A 13,912-nucleotide genomic window follows, 5' to 3' on the forward strand; every position below is an offset into this window, starting at 1 on the left:
ACATGGTTTAACGAAACTTCACAGCGTCTGAAACTAACATTAATTGTTGTTAAGGTGCAAACTATTGCAATATGCATGCTTTCTGGCTGGTTTTAGAGATTTATGAATGAAATACGTGTGTTCGATAGTGAAAATATCGATCTTGCGTTTTTAAAAAAAAAAAAAAAAAAATAATAGCCTGATTATACGTCTGAATCAGACGTCAGCTCACACAGGGCTGGTAATGTGACGTTTAACCTGTTTATAATTTGACGTGCTTTCTTTTGATAAAATACACTAAACTGTTCTCTATATCCCCTTTAAAAAATAGTTCAAATATAAACATGTATAATTCAGTGGTTAGCGCACTCGCTTCACAACAAGGCGAGCCGGAATCGATTCCCGTCCATTGCTTATGATCAATTGGTGGTGGTCACTAAGCTTGACAAGTGGGTTTCATCCGGGTTCTCTGGTTTCCCCCAAAACACAACTCCATTCTCGCACGAAACATCGTACTAGAATGATTTATATAACGTTGTTGTAACTTGTTTCATAATCTTTGCAAAATAAATAAGTTTAAACTCAAACTCAAACTTAGACGCCACTCGTAAATCACAGCTTTTTTAAACAATATTTGTTTACAACGATTGTGAAGGAAGTTATGATAACTTATACTAAGTCACTCTAGTTGGAACGATGTTGCGCGAGAGCGTGGTCTTGTGTTGTGGGGGAAACCGGAGAACCCGGAGGAAACCCACTTGTCCGGCTTGGTGACCACAAACCAAACTCAGTGAGAAGCGAGTGCGCTAACCACTGCGCTAACCGGACAACCGTAAGGCTGTTCTGATGCATGTGTGGTCAGCTTGTAATAGTTAATTGACATGAAGTAAAATTTAAATGATTAAGAATGGGCGGAGTGAGCGTAGCTAAATAACATAGAATAATCTTAAATAATTCGTTCATAATATTTGTTTAAATTACAACCTATATTTTTCTATTTTTGAGTATGTATGAAATAGTAGGATTTATTTAAGCTGCACTGTCACAGATTTACAGTGTTTACATCTTTTTTATTTTTTGTTTTGGAATGAGCAAATTTTTGCGTAGATATCTGCAAATCAGTGATAAAAGACTGCTGACAAAATATAAGATCGAATATTTTAATATTTCAGTTCAAAAACTGATTAGTTTCAAGGCTTAAAGAGTTACTAACGGTTCAAGAAACATGCATAACACATTAGTTTTTAAACATTAAGAAAAAAAACCGCTATCTAATATTTTGTCAGCCGTCTTATGAGAATAGTTTCCTTACATTTACGAATAAATTGGCTCGTTCCAAGACAAAAAAAAATATAAAAAAAAATTGCCAAAACGTTCAATCTGTGGGAGTGCAGCTTAAAATAAAAAAAAATGAAAAAAATACACCCCAAACTTTAAACAAGTCATCGACGCACGTGTAGCTGTCAGTGAAAATTAATGGCGGTGGTTTAAAAATATTTCAATAAGTACATTAATTCTTTTACATAACGTCAGATTTTTGACAGTTATATCATAAACTGTTAAAGCTGACGTTACAATCCATTTGAAATTGGAAAAGTGATTTACTCCGTTAAACGTAGGTTTCGTAGTCGTAAAACTTATTATATTCCGTCCATTTTCCAAAATTGTATAAGTTTAGTTTAAACTCATTTATTTTACAACGATTGTGAAACAAGATATTACAACATTATATTAAACCCTCTCGTTTGCACGATGTGACGCGAAAGTGTGGTCTTGTATTGTGGGGTACCATTGTAATAATTGTGTGAGGCAAGTTAGTGGTCAATATTTCCTTTTGTCCAATGCGAATGAAGTATTCTTCAAGTTATCCAATACATTTATTTCAGTAAATCGTCAATTTAAACCAGGGTGTTATTCAATATGCAACATAAGTTAATCGAAGGTTCATACATCATTGTCTTCATTTACTCTAATGGTCAGTTATTAATAACAAGTAATCCGATTAGCTACATCGTTCTTAGATCCAAGACTAATATTGAATACCAGCCCAGGTAAAGCGATACATATAAAAAGTGTTAGTAGATAGTGTACATTAGCAAATATGTACAACTTAAAAAAGTTAAAGGTTGTTAGTATGCACTTATACAAATAATTATACGACTTATTAATAACCTTTAACAATAAACATAAATGAGATCCCGTGTTGACGCCAAAAACGACTGAATTCCAGTTAATGTCATAACATGGTGTCGTTGTGTGTTCTCAAACACTTCCTTTACTGTTGACTTTTATCAACAACATGTGATAATTACCATAAAGCACCGTAACGATTGCAACGCTGATGCTGCTGAAAGCGAGGGCCCATTGTCAAACGGACTTAACTCATTCGATTTTCATATAGAGTTACGTCCGACTCGCGCTCAGCAATCGAATTGCTATTTCGGTATTTGAGCGTCACCGTCTGTTTGTCATTAATATTCTATTTATGTTATAGTCATTCAGTAATTGACTTGCATGTGTCATACAAGAATGTTAAAGCTGTTATGAGTATTTCAATAGTTACATGAATTATTAATAAACCGAATGAGATTCTTTTTTTTTCAATTAATGATCGTATATGGGTCTACGTGGTTTGTCCAAAGTGAATGCATTACAGGTTTTAGGAGTTTTCCCTTTTTTAAAAGAAATCACCGCATAATTTTCATTATTCATTTAGGTTATTAAAAAGTGTTCATGTTCAGTAGTTTGTCTTGTTAAAAGTAAAGTGTTTTAACTGACATTGGACATTGAGGCAGTTAAAGGATAGCTTTGAATATGTTTTGCAAAATGAATTACTATATGATGAAAAACAGAAAAACATACTATTTTTGGCAAAAGTTAACAATTAAAATCGCAAATAAAAAGTAAAACTAAAAATAAAATAACATGAAATAAAATAAAATAGCAAATTCTTCTTGACATAGTATGGCTATAAGATAAATCTTCACATTTACACAAAGTCATGATGATTTTATCAACGACTTTTCGGCAAAATATCGTAGGATCATTAACCAGTATTTACGTATTGCAGAAAATATTGAATAAAGTAAATAAGCATTTGAACTACAGAAGCGATAAACAAGTTACACTTGTTGATAACATGGCCAAATGTTTATTCTTTGACATTCATCAGCTATTCCAAGAGTTCTACACAATTTACGGTGTTTCATTTACTTGCCGATCTTATAACGCGAAAAAATTGCTGGAATAAAACCACACTCTTGTGATATGCCTGGTCAGACGCATTAACGCAATGTGATCGCCCATTCTTTTGTAAGAATAATATAACGCAATATCGTTAAAACCGCTTGTTTCCGCATTTTACACGGCGTAATTTCGTTTCCGATTACAAACATTGAAACCACGATATAAAATCACCGAATAAGGAATATATAAACGGCGTTATGATTCTGTAATCAGCTTGCTTTTGCACAAGTTAAAAATGTTTAAAACGGCGTATGCGGTTTGAATATGTAAACCTAACAAGAGATGTATTGAAATGAAAAAAGCGTAGATGCATGACTAATTTTTATAAAGCCAACAGGATGCGGTTTAAAAATAAAATAAACCATGCAGGTCTAAAATGTGAACATTATTTTGTGATAAGTTGTTAAAGCTGCACTCTCACAGATATACCATTTTAACAACTTTTTTTTTGGTCTGGAAAGAGCAAATATTTGCCTAAATATTTGCAAACCAATAATAAAAGATTGCTGGCAAAAGATCAGATCGCAGATTTTCATATTTCCGTTCGAAAATTAATGTTTTTTTTTTGCTTAAACCTTTCTAACGGTTTAAGAAAAATGCATAAAACATCAAATTCTTGAACTTAATATAAACATTTGCGATCTTTTTTTTTCAGCAGTCTTATATTACTGGTTTCCACGAATTTTCGCAAAAATTGGCTCGTTGCAAGACAAAAAATAAAAAAAGTTGTCAAAACGTTCAATCTGTGAAAGAGCTGCTTTAACACATTTCCACCAACACGGCCGAACGTCTTGTCCTTCTGATATTTCACTTTGTTGCCGAAGTGTGTATTTATTTTATATTTCTACAATTATAGCGATATACCCTGATATAGGTCGAATTTGTACAGTATCCCGTTACTCAAAACAACATCATAAAGATTATAAGTATCTCCCATGGCCGAGAGTGTAAGATAGGTTCATTCCGACCCGAGCGTAGGGTGTTTTGCGGAAACGAGGTTTACCGAGGGTTGAGATGAACCTATATTACACGAGCGGCTATGTATTTTTTTGCTGGAACTCTTTTGTGCTTAGTGAAAATAATTGCGTACGGATATGCGATAGCACGTGGTTGTCATGGATATGCGCGCAATAATCCAGTTAATGTTAATAGTCAAATCGGTCTTTTTAAATAGTTCTAAGGAGAATGAAGCATTATTTCTTGAATGGTGCTTGAAAACTGTTTTATGGTGACATTTGAAGCGAGAAATAATTAATTAGCGTTCTAAATATTACCATAAGACAAGATTTCCTTGATGCTACTGACGACAGTCTTCAACAAGGGAGGTAATTACAATGTTGTGACCATTAAAAAAGGAGTTCCAGACGGGAATTTTATCTTCGCCCGTGGGCAAGATAAGAATATCTAGCATGGTTAAATTATTGGATCTACTTATCTGAGGTGGGAGAAAAAACAGTTATGTCTAGCTACTTACCCTATTGGTTTTAGAGATGTTAGTAGAAACAGAGAACTTAATAAAGATAGTGATATACCCTGATATAGGTCGATTTAGTACAGAATCCCTGTAAAAAACAACAACACAAAACCACAGAATAAAGATAAAACAGTTATGTCAAGCTACCAACCCTATTGGTTTTGGCGATGTTAGTGGAAACAGAGAACTTAATACAGATCTACATTACGAAAGGACTTATGAGGTTGTATTTACCTTGTTTATTGAACAGGTTCCATGGCTGGTTGGTTCCACCAAGTCCAAGTGCTGCGAGATCTGCAGCAGTCCTGGCCGCAATTTCTGGGCTTTTTGGTGGTGAAGGGTCAACGACGGGAGTCTGAAATACGAAGCAAACATCGCAGTAGGTCAGGCTGTGAAGCACACCATACGAGGTATCGGGTATTTTCAGCTTGAGGGTTAGAGGCATACGAAATGTATCTCACACAGAGTCTAATATTTCGAGAAGGAATGAACGCAATATGTCAGGCTGTGAAGCACACTTTACGAGTTATCGGGTGTTTACAGCTTGAGGGATGAAAGGCATACGAATGTATCTCACACAGGGGCGAATATTTCGAGAAGGAATGAACGCAGTAGGTCAGACTGTGAATCACACTAAACGAGATATCGGGTATTTTCAGCATGAGGGCTAAGAGGCATACGAAATGTATCTCACACAGAGTCTAATATTTCGAGAAGGAATGAACGCAGTAGGTCAGGCTGTGAAGCACACCATACGAGGTATCGGGTATTTTCAGCATGAGGGATGAGAGGCATACGAAATGTATCTCACACAGGGGCGAATATTTCGAGAAGGAATGAACGCAGTATGTCAGGCTGTGAAACACACTAACGAGGTATCGGGTATTAACAACATGAGTGATGAAAAAGCATACGAATGTAACTCACACAGGGGCGAATGTTTCGAGAAGGAATGAACCTAGTATGTCAGGCTGTGAAGCACACCAACGAGGTATCGGGTATTTACAACATGAGTGATGAAAAAGCATACGAATGTAACTCACACAGGGGCGAATATTTCGAGAAGGAATGAACGCAGTTTGTCAGGCTGTGAAGCACACTTTACGAGTTATCGGGTATTTACAGCTTGAGAGTGGAGAGGCATACGAAATGTATTTCACACAGGGGCGAATATTTCGAGAAGGAATGAACGCAGTAGGTCAGGCTGTGAAGCACACTATACGAAGAATCGGGTATGTTCAGTATGAGGGTTGAGAGGCATTCGAAATGTATCACACACAGGGGCAAATATTTCGAGGAGTAATGAACGCTAGTATTATATGAAACGCATTCTTCACGTCGCGTGAAGTCAACGTTATGATCAAAGTGTGGCGTTCATGTGTTTATGGAAACTTTAAAACAGTGTCATTTCTATACATATCAACGAAAATAAATAAAATTTACTTGATTGGTGCAAATATATTTGTTGTTTTTAACTATGTAGATACTGTTTCACAATTACTATAGCGAGCATATTAATAGATCGTGTGCACGGACTTTTCGGACAACCCTCGTATTTAGTCTTATACAAAGAGCTAATGGCGAGCTTAACCTTTGGGTCTTCTTGAATTCTTAAAATTATTCACATCAAGCGCAAATTATGTATAATTCCATTGAACTGAATAGTGGGTGTATTAACGGACGTCTATACGTTTTTTAAGCGATCAGAGCTTTGGCAATAAAGAAACACAACTTTAATCCTAATATATGTCATCTTAATTAGGTCGGTGGAATAGATATGTAAATATTCTATAGGGTTACAATGGAGTTAAACAATGCTATTTATAATTTGCATACACCATGAGAATAAACACTTGCTTATCGTAAAGAGTAAACCCTTTCAAAAACACCCAAACAAAGGTCAACTATTAAAACATGTTTTCAAGACGTCCCGATCTCATCAATTATACAATGCAAACTAAATGGACAGCGCAGTTACCTCAAATCTACGAAGGCCCTGTTTTAATGCACAAGGCCATGGATAAACATACAGGTCAAATGAGAGATAGACACTATACAAACAATCTTAAACAAACTACACATGCATCAACATATCAGCACTGTTGATAGGTGTGTTGTAGTTTTGTGTTGCTTGAAGTTGTATGTATTGTTTATACATTTGTGTCTCCAGTAGCTAAATTATACGAAGGATCTGTCTTAATACAAAAGGTTAAGGCTCAATATTCACTTAAACGAGAGCTACACCATGTATAAAACAACACAGAAATACCAAACATGCATCAACACATCAGCTATCGTTATGCGTGTGTGGTATGTTTGCAACAACAACAGTAACAACAACAACAACATCATTTTCAACAACAACAACATAAGTCAAGGTTACCTTCTTGGAGAAGAACATTATAAGATTTATTTATCTTTCGTTCTCATCCGTTTCATAACATTTGTACTTGTATTTGATTTACATTGTATTTGACATGTATTGATGAATAAAATATGTTTAAACTAAGGTTACCTTCTTGGAATTATTAGCGATACAAGGGGTCAATTGGGCGGGGGGGGGGGGGGTAACTTGTTCATGTTCCTACAACACCTCTTTTGTTTTACCATGGATTTTTAATATTAAATTTTAATTAGAATATAATAAAGCCGAAAACATTCATACCACTCTTACGTCAAGCTTTGTACTAAAAATGAATATTCTCTTTCGATAAAATAGCAACTTAGCGATTGTCAGATGACAAATGATTTAGGTATATCAATATTTCAACAAATGTATAGGTGACGGCTAATTAACTTTGTTAAGTATACATGTCGGATATCAATTGTCAGACGTCAGCTGTTTTATATAATAGTATTTCGACTATTATACAGGTGACGCCTTATTAGCGTTTTTGACTATATCTATATATCATTTGTCAGTGCACTTGGTCGATCCAAGGTCAGTACTATACTTATTATTTATTTGTTCAGCCTCGTCCAGCCTCCTGTCAAGTCAAAATAGCACTGTTGCCGTAGGTTAAACATGCTGTCCATGTCACAAGATCACACTACATGTTAACTAGTACTGACTAAGTATGATTTAATGTCGCAATTAACTGAGCTTTTATTCTTTTAAGTAACAAGAGACTGCGTTAATTAGCTTAACATATGAACAAAGTAATTATTATTTACCCATGTTCGTGTCTTCATTTCCTGCACGTTAATTGAAAATATGAGTTCTAAGTTGATAACCTTAATTAGTTTGCTAGCTTTGATGGATGTTGGACGAGTGAGATTGAGTACATGTTAACTGGTTGAAACACTGAGTGAACTCGCTGACCGTCTCAAGGCCGTTTCTCAAGTCAAGTTTTACATGTTTAAATTGAGAATGTGATACTCAAAGCGTCTATCAAGGCATATTAAGATAATAAATTATTTGTTTCCACTTTCATGTCATAAAACTAGAGCGTATGCTGGTCGGTTAATCTCTTTTCTATAGTTTAATTTTCAGATAAGGCAATTTGATTCTTGTTTTTTTTCTGTTCCCTTAAAACATAAAATGTTATGCTTAAGGAAATCCATACAATCAGTTTTAACCTCACTAGTAATTTAAAAACCAAACATACCTCATCTTTTAAGAGAAAAAAAGAAAAACAGTAAAAACAAATGATAAAAAATATTGTTCAAGACAAAAAAGGGTCGGGGCAAAATACAAATGTGAGGGTGGTAAACCGGAAACACATAAAAAGAAATACGCCTTAAACAGTATGTGGTCTTACGCATGTCTGTCTAATGTTTAGCTGATGTTAAGGCATTGGGACTGTCAGGGCGTTTTTTACTGCGGTTGTCCTTGATGATTGCATTGTTGGATTACATAGTAGCTTTGTGGGACCGTATATAATTTTGCCGGCCCATCAATCGTGGGACCAACAGCTCAAACGCGATCAAGTTATTCCCGAACAGAAGCAAAATTAAACCATCCCCACAACGGTGCCTTAAACGGACGTTTTTAATTAATATTTATATGAATAAAATGGAAATCAAATATGATAGCGTACATTCTGCCGGACTAAGAGGTCGGCCTGTCGAAGAGAGAAACCTCTATCTATGAATCAAAAATTGAAGTGTGTTTAGCTGATATATTCTGTAATAATCAAAGACTAAATTGAAGCGCGAACGGATATAACAGTAAAATACAAATATACATGAATGCGGTGGGTTTATAAAGCCCCGTGGAATATCAGACTGAATTTGATGTTCGGTAACACATCTAAATAACTATTTTTTATATTTACAATACGTAATATAGTTTTTTTTAGAAAAAAATGGGAACGGAGATGCCTCCATATCCTTCTCTGACCACGTTAATTTTGCATGGATAGCAATTATGACCACAGTTTTAATACTTATGTATATATTCTAATACAATTCATACGGCGGGTAACGATGATTACAGTTTAAGAAACATGGAAATTCCCGAGTAAATGCGGATCATACCGGAGATGGCAGAGGTGGATCGGGAATAGGGGTCTGCGGTGTCGACACAACACTTCCTGCTGCATTATCCGATGCATTTCCTGATACTGGCAATGGGGCCTCGGAAGTACTTGGTGGCACTTGACATCGAACAAGGGCTGTTGAAGAAAAAAAGATAATACAATAAAACTAAAAAAAATGATCCGATAAATATTGTTGATTGTTTTATTTGTTGGTTTTTGTTTGTAAAGTCATATCACATAAACTTAACATCAAAAACAAAGTGGATCGCCATAAATTTAGCGTTTTCGACAATGTACAGCGCGATTTAAAGAACAGTGTATTAAGAAAAGAATGACGTCACACTCTTCAGTAATGTCACTTTTTCTAAGACATTGTTTCTGCTTAATGCTGTTTAAATGTGCCGTCTCGGTTTATTCTGTCAAATCTGTCAAGTTATTGAGTTTTATTTGTTAATAAAGGAGGGTAACGTGCGATGCAGGTGACTATACTCGCAGGTTGGATCCAACAATCAAGAAAGGTTTAAGATGCACTCTCACTCCCAAATAAGATTGAGCACAAATTATAATATTTTTTTGAGATTTCAAAAAGGTTGAATTAATGTAGAAAACAATGGATCTTATGATAGATACCGAGTTTAGTTTGAAATGAGCATTAAACACGGTATTTTTAGCATATGAGACTATAGACCACAGTAAATATTTTAGCATTTACCAATCTTGTAATATGTTTGCGATTTCTGCTTTTAAATACACGGTTAAAATATTGTTATCAGTAATTAATGTTTTCCTCAAATGCATAAATGCATTATTATGTAAGTTTTATAAATTGATGTTTGTTATACATGTGTATGTTTTTATTTTGACTTAGAGTGTCACTGCTAAGTGAATGGTCTGAAATGTATTTTTGGGGAAGTGGATTCGTGCAAAATACATGGGATCGTGTAAAAAACTGTCGAGATTGTATAATTTCAACTTATTTGGCAGTAATGTGTTGATCACATTTGCCATTTTTATGTTGTGATGTTATGTTAGCTTTACCAGAGTATGATGAAGTGTTTCCCTTAAGGGACTACGGTCTTTTGAGCAAATGCCCTTTAATTTACAATGTTTATTGCAGTTATAATATTTATATTAAAACAATAAAATCCGAAAATACAGTTCATTATCATTGTACGTAACCTAACACTTGTCTAGACAATTATTAGTGATGTTTATATTTTTGAGTGATTCAATGATAATCGAGGATTTCTCAAATTTATATTCAATCATTTAACGTAGATCAACTCTAACGAATGCACCCAAAACATAATAACTATTTCAATCGTATAAGCATAATCGAATCCAGAATTAGCTAGGCAATATTGTTAACTAAAGTTAACAGCGTTTTTAACTGCATCTTTGTTAACTTTAAAGATCGACTATGTTATGATGTGCTGATATATTCAATATGTGTAAGAAGTCCATGCAACTTCCGGAGTAATAAGATTCCAACAGTAACAAGAATGACGTTAACAACGTTATTTACTTTTACAAATGTCTGCACAATCGGACCAATGAAATATTCAGAAAAACAATTCATGTTCAATAACAGTTAACTTTAATTGCTCATAAGTGTTCAATAAACAGATAGGGTTATAACATCCATATTAATGAATGGATCCGGAGTAAATGCTCTTGTGCCGCCAAAGTACGATCTAATCAATCAAATACTTAACTGTCAGACTTATTTACGTGTGCTGCATACTGACAGACAGATTGACATACACTAACGCAACTACATACGTACACTGACTGGTAAACCAATGGCCAGACTTTCAGACATACAGATGGAGGAACAAGAATTTTAATCATAAAGGCCAACTTTCGCAGGTCCGCCTACTGCCACTCATCTGAAACACAATCCGTGCTTCAGATTTTGCGTTGTCAATGTGTAAGCCAATGCAACTGTAAGTCAGTTAGATGACCTGAAGTAATAACTTAATTATTAAGAAGGGCTCTTTCGCTACGCTCACTCCGCCCTTTCTTAATCATTTCGATTTTACTTCATGTCATCTTTTAATTTCAAAGACAGACAAAGGGTAAGTCATTCAGAAATGCATGACTAAGATACATAATAATAGCTGAAATTCCTGCCCTTTTTATTAAATTTATACTGTGTTCAATGCAAATAAACCGCTTAATCAATTGCGCTCAAAACCTGTCAGATGGTGATTTGTTTTAATGTTCTGTCTTCTACAATGCGCTTCTTTGTCGCTGTTGCATTTCAACTTTGACAATCACGATGGCTTTTCAATTTGAGGATTGTCATAAAAGTGGTGTGATTAATTATGATTGTCATTTAAGTGTGGTAATAATATATTATTAATCCATATATACATACATTCATACATATTATATATAATAGTTAGGACACCCTAAAACTGATTTATTAGCATTATACTTGAACGCTAAAGTCCAAGTCTGTACTTGCAATATCGAGGAATGCGTGTAACGTTTATGTTCTGTATCGTGTAGTTAAGGGTAACGTTCAATAACTTGAGCGCGGGATGCGTGCATACATTTGCAATGTATCCGCATAGTAGTTGTTTGTATAGCGACGGTTACCAGTATGCATGTTAACGTTCCGATTCGCAAATCACAGTGAAGCCGAAAAAAGAAAAACACTTTAAAATAATAAACAACTCACGAATATAGTGCTTGCTATTTAATAAAGTTGTGAATAAAATATTATTATTCCATACATTATTGAAATACTTTTTTTAAAAAGATTTCGTTTGGAATTTCGCGTAACGTTTAATTACAAGATGTTTTACATCTATATTACTTTATTGGCCTAGTTGCAAATAAGAGCGGTAGGCGAAAAATCGTTAATTTCCAAACTGCGATTCAGAAAAAACAACATCGTAAGGACTTTTATCGAATAAATTACTTTCCTTACCTAAAAGAGAGTTTTCGATCGGTCAGCAGAGTACGTTTTGCGATTAAGATATCTAATTGAAATGGGACACAGAATTATACTGCGTGATTTTAAATCATACAATTATAACATTTTTATGCTAATCGAACTCCTTTATGGCAAAAAAATCTTATTTGTTTTATCTTTGTCTTTCGTTTTTTCCCGTACATTCCCGTAGATATTCGTGTTTTTCCGTGTTTTTCCGTGTTCTTTAGTATCCTATTTTGTTTTTCTGTATGAACACTTCCTTGTAAGTTGACAGGTAAAAAAAAGGAGGTAGCGAACATCTTCATGCTGGATTAAATTCAGAAAGGCTTTGACATGTGAATTGTGTTTTTTTTGTGGGTGACTATTATCTTTAAGGCGGAAGAAATAATGTTTCCTCATAGTTCAAAATTTCCTTCGCAAACTGTTCTTGAATCTGCATTTTGTTTTGCTAATTTTCTGCTGTATGGACACAGTGACACAAATGAAACTTCAGGAAAAAGCCCGAACAGATATGTAGCTGAAACAAACACCTAACACGAAACTTATAACTGCATAAGAATAAAAGCGCTGACAGCGTTGAAAGACTGTAGGCGCGATACGTTTGATTTTAGTTTTTTTCCAGTTCTTTACACTGGCAAAGAGAATGCGAATCAAAAATATATTTCGATAGGCCCCAGACTGTAGCCGATTAGTGCCTGTCACTTCCTAACAATATGTCATTTTATAAATGTATTGAAAGATAGAGTTCTGTTAAAGCGTACTTATGTAGACTGCATAACACCACATGTCCCATTTTGTTACCCGACGCATTGACATTTACCTGATTTCGATTTGCGGTGCTGAACAAAAATAGCATTGCACAGCTATCAAAACATCACTATTGGAAAGCGTTGGGCTAAGCGTTGCGGCGTTTTGTCAAAACCAAGTAACTATTCCCTTTTCTATATTTACAAGTTATAGTTAAAAGCCTATGTTAAACCTTATTGATTAAAAATCGGCAGAGTGCGCGTATTTGTAAAGTATAAGGATTTTTATAATGTTAAAACCCCTTCCCCGAGTTTAGTACTTAAGATGCACTCTTACTTTCAAATAAAATGCACCACAATTGATAAATTTATTCAATTTACGAAAAAAGATGAATAAATATCGAATTCTTGTGAAGAATACGGTGTTAAAATTAAAAGAAAGATGCAGAAAACCTTATTAGACGACCGTTGATCACTGTAAATATGTTAGCACTCACCAATCATTTAATAATTGTGCGTTTTCATTTATTAAGTAAACGGTTACAATCTTATAATCAGTTATTAATATTTTCCATAAAGGCATGATTAAGTAAGTAGTTAAAGGTTTATCAGTTAAATTTATTCACGCTATGGTTCCCCGCTCGCCGTGTACGCGCTGCTATGCAACAAGTATACACGAGCTAACGCGGATGACCTTTAGCATAAACTGAATTCAGGTCTATATATTTATAGGTCAAATTAGTATGCTTCATACCTATAGTCTTCATTCTGTAATGTCAACTATGACATTTTAATATCATTCTCGCGTGCGTTTGAAAACAGATTGCTTGTTTTCCATGATCAAATACTTTATCAAACGTATTAGATGCATGATTCAACTGAACGATTTGACCACGATACATATGCAGTCTGTGCAAGGATTTCCAAGTATGCCTATCATTCAGGAAATTGTAAGATGTATTAAAAAGAATAATAGGTTAACACATGACACGAATATTTTCAATACGTTTGATTGATGCCTGTCAGGTTGCCATTGTATGTT

The 13,912-nt window shown here is 34.6% G+C and overlaps 1 protein-coding gene across 2 annotated transcripts in view; it reads right to left on the reverse strand.

The window, feature by feature from the left end:
* LOC128222558 (trithorax group protein osa-like) overlaps window positions 1–13,912 on the reverse strand; it is a 63,641-nt gene that overhangs the window by 43,925 nt on the left and 5,804 nt on the right. For both annotated transcript variants that reach the window (XM_052931627.1, XM_052931628.1), the window contains exons 2-3: window positions 9,179–9,315; window positions 4,934–5,054 (exon numbers count right to left, since the gene is read on the reverse strand). In XM_052931627.1, the coding sequence (XP_052787587.1) occupies window positions 4,934–5,054; window positions 9,179–9,315 (258 nt within the window). The remainder of the gene's footprint in view (window positions 1–4,933; window positions 5,055–9,178; window positions 9,316–13,912) is intronic.

Source organism: Mya arenaria, chromosome 16, assembly GCF_026914265.1.
Source record: "Mya arenaria isolate MELC-2E11 chromosome 16, ASM2691426v1".
Taxonomy (NCBI): domain Eukaryota; kingdom Metazoa; phylum Mollusca; class Bivalvia; order Myida; family Myidae; genus Mya; species Mya arenaria.